We start from the raw sequence: 3,867 nt of genomic DNA, 5'->3' as shown, positions 1-3,867 counted from the left end.
TGTGTGTGTGTGTGTGTGTGTGATGAATATTAACTACATTTCAGATGGTGGAGCCCATCGAGCTGTATTGGAAGTGCGGCCTGGCGAACCCTCACACCAGCCACTGCCTGGGCAGTGGTCAGATTATGATCAGCTGCATGGGAGACCCGTCCGGTAACGCCAAAGGTTAGGCCATATCGCAAACCCTGCACGCCACCGCCCCTTTTGTTTGCTGAGAGGCAAATGGGACTCCAGAAGCCCATGGGTCAGGCCGGTCTTTGAGTTTAACTGCTCATCTTCACTCAGGTGGTTTTGTTCTTCTGGATGGTGAGACGTTCGAGGTGATCAGTAACTGGGAGCACCAAGGCGAGGCGGCGCCGTTCGGCTACGACTTTTGGTACCAGCCTCGGCACAATGTGATGATCAGCACCGAGTGGGGAGCGCCCAAAGCTCTGGTTAACGGTTTTAATCCAGCTCATGTCCAAGAAGGTGAGTAAGAGGAAGAGTCTGAACCTCCTCCCAGTGTCCCTCTTTGCTTCTTTCGTGTCCGTCTGTTCTGGACCCGGCTCTGGTCCCAGTAATCCTTATCAATATAAGTATCCATCAGCTGAGACGCTTTGGGTTCTTGTTGTGTTGCAGGGCTCTATGGCAGCGCCCTGAATATCTGGGACTGGACCACCCACAAGAAGCTGCAGAGGCTTGATCTAGGAGAAGAGGGCGCCATTCCACTGGAGGTCCGGTTCCTCCATGAGCCGAGTGCCGCTGAGGGCTACGTGGGCTGTGCACTGAATTCAACCGTCTTCAGATTCTACAAAACGGCAGTGAGTGTGTGGTTCTGTTAAAGATGATCAGCTGATCTCTGCAGGCAATAAACGAGGAAGACGAGTTGGAAAAGCAAACTGTGGTGAACATTCAGCAGGTTTGAAGGTTAGACAGGTGCGACTCACCTGTGCTCCGGCACCAGCTGCTGGAACCACCCACCTCAGACAGACGATGTTAGCATGCTAGGTGTTAGCGTGTTAGCATGCTGAAGCTAACATGCTTTCTGTGTCTCAGGAGGGGGACTGGGCCGCAGAGAAGGTCATCAGCATTCCTAATAAGAAGGTGGAGGGATGGATGTTGCCCGAGATGCCAGGTGAGTGCAGTCATTTCCCTTTGATTGCAGTCTTTCACCTGTCTGACCACATCACCTGTCTGTCTGCGCAGGTCTCATCACAGACATCCTGATCTCACTGGATGACCGTTATCTGTACTTCAGTAACTGGCTGCATGGTGACATCAGACAATATGACATCACAGACCGCAGAAACCCACAGCTCGTCGGCCAGGTGTGGTTTTATCACCCTGTCGGGTGATGTCACTGAATATGTGGATCGTTAGCACAAGACCGCTTATCTGTCTGTCTCTTCCAGGTGTTCTTGGGAGGAAGCATTGTCAGGGACGGACCCATCAGAGTCCTGGAGGACCCAGAGAACCAGGAGCAGCCCCGCCCCTGCATCATAAAGGTATCACAAAGCAGAGAGGCAGGAAGCAGCACACCTGTCGCTCTGTAGAAGAACCGGTGTCTTCTTAGCCCCTGATAGAGTAACCATGGTTACACGATAACCCCAGGAGGGGGTACAGGTGTAGACTGCACCTGCAGAGACATAAATGGATTTAAATGTTCCTCATGCTGTACATCCGTCCCAACTGTTCTGTGTCTCACCTGTGTCCATCTCAGGGGAAGCGTATCGCTGGAAGTCCTCAGATGCTGCAGCTCAGTCTGGACGGGCGGCGCCTCTACACGACCACGTCTCTGTACAGCGGCTGGGACAAACAGTTTTACCCCGACATGATCAGGTGCGATCGTTGACCCCACAGGGGTTCCACCTCAGTCCACCTGGACCTATTTCATGACTCACAGGATGCTGCTGTGGTGCTCATGTGTGCACATGCTTATTACTGTGTCTGTGCTCAGGGAGGGATCAGTGATGATGCAGATCAATGTGGACACTGTGGATGGCGGTCTGGCCCTGAATGAGGACTTCCTGGTGGATTTTGGTAAAGAGCCCGACGGTCCGGTTCTGGCCCACGAGCTGCGGTACCCCGGCGGAGACTGTACCTCCGACATCTGGCTGTGAAGCCGTGATCATCCTGAGCCTCAGAGTCCAAACACATTTGAGAACAGCTCAGGCAGGAGTCTGATCTCCATGTAACTTCTGGTGTCACCATCACGCATTAGAATAACTTTGTTGTCCATCACATCGGCCGCAGGAAAAAAAACATAAAGTGCAGCAGAGATCAGCACACACACATAAAGATAATCAATAACAGAATCAGATATAATCAGTGTTTCTGTACCAGAATCCATGAGGAGGAATTGAGCCTCAGCAGATGTGTCCATGTTTTGTTCATTATTCCAAAGCTTCCTCACTGAGTCTCCATCCAGCCTGGGAAGAGCAGGTTAAAGGGCCATTACGCTTTATTCCACACTGCCATGTGTTTCAGGTCAACTTTGAACTTCCAAATTCAGGTGAAACGCCACCCTCACGTCCTCCCTGCAGGTACAGCGCTCTGCTCACGCTGTTGAAAGCCAGCAGGACGGAAAATGCAGAATGCTCCTTAAATCGTTCCGGCTCAGGGGAAACTCCCAGAGTTTTACAGACTTCATCTTCACAACATCCGCCTTTCCCCGCTCGCTCTATTCCTACCTCATGAATCAGATCAGTGATTCAATCAACTGATCGATCAAACAGTGTCAGTCGAGGTATGCGCACAAACACCAGCAGGGATATCTCTGAGGTACCCCTGAGCAAGGTACCAATAAAGTATACATTATTATTATTATTATTGTTATTATTATTATCATTATTATCATTATCGCGTGTTGAAGAAGAGCTGGATCACAGCAGCTTGTTTTTGTAATGCTCCTTTCAGCCACTAGAGGCTCCACTACCAGGTTAAACTCACCTGCTCTTCTCCTGTCTGAGAGAAAATTCAACTCGGTAAACAAAAATCAGATCAAAGGCTTTTCTTGTTGAATCAATGACGTCTGTAAAATGTTCTTTAATGTTCACACGCCAGCTGAAATTAAAACTTTATCACAAAGATGCTGCGGCTTGTTTTTCTGTCTCAGCTTTGCTTTGCTGTTTGCAGATTATCTGTCTGTCAATTGATCGTCTCATCTGAGCACCAGCAGCTGCTGTAAACTTTTAGTTTCTCCTCTCTGTGATAAACTGCTGATAAATATGAGAGCTGACACTCTGATCACCTGTGAGACGCCAGAACACTCGGTGAAATAGATTGATTGTACACCCTATGGCCAGTGGGGGGCGCTGGTAGGGCCAACTGGACCTCAGCACCACTGTAACCTTTAAGCACTCCTTTGCACGCACACACACACACAGCAGTGTACGGGTTTAACTTCACTGCAGTGAATGGCTGAGTGCAAAACGAGTTCACCTGAGAATCTTCAGGTGAGCCTGAGGAGCTGAGGACTGGAAGAAGAGACGGGGACTGCGAAACATCGAGGCTCACACCTTTTCATCTGAGCGGAGATGAAACAGCTTTGTGCTGCTGTGTGATGTTCATGAAAACATTTGAAGCTCTCTGAATAATGATTTAAATTTTTTTTTTTTTGCCTGTCCCGTTTGGCTCTTTTGCATCAGAATTATTGTCTAAAGGCAAAGAAAGATGCCCAACGGATTTACTTTACCAACTGGACCGTCCCAGCCTTGCCATAATGGTCCATTTGATTCACCTTTTATTGTTTATTTTATTTTCACTTGCTGAATACGGGACAGACTTGACTGGGGAAAAGAAGGGGAGAAAGAAAGAGGGAAAGAGAAACAGCTGAGAAGAGGGACGGGGGAGAAGGGCAAAAGACAAAAACCAACAGAACGGGCAGAG

General features: G+C 49.2%; 1 protein-coding gene across 1 annotated transcript; it reads left to right on the top strand.

The window, feature by feature from the left end:
- The first annotated feature begins 6 nt into the window (after positions 1-6).
- On the top strand, positions 7-3,061 carry LOC102202200 (selenium-binding protein 1). The gene is made up of 8 exons (XM_005755798.1): positions 7-165; positions 286-468; positions 619-800; positions 1,036-1,114; positions 1,186-1,307; positions 1,392-1,484; positions 1,700-1,818; positions 1,937-3,061. Exons 1-8 carry the CDS (start codon positions 45-47, stop codon positions 2,097-2,099), a joined length of 1,062 nt encoding a protein of 353 aa, XP_005755855.1. The 5' UTR covers positions 7-44; the 3' UTR covers positions 2,100-3,061.
- Positions 3,062-3,867: the final 806 nt, after the last annotated feature.

The sequence above is a fragment of the Pundamilia nyererei genome, unplaced genomic scaffold (assembly GCF_000239375.1).
Source record: "Pundamilia nyererei isolate P.nyererei 1_Seehausen unplaced genomic scaffold, PunNye1.0 scaffold03342, whole genome shotgun sequence".
Taxonomy (NCBI): Eukaryota; Metazoa; Chordata; class Actinopteri; order Cichliformes; family Cichlidae; genus Pundamilia; species Pundamilia nyererei.
This window is presented reverse-complemented; position numbering and strand designations above follow the sequence as displayed.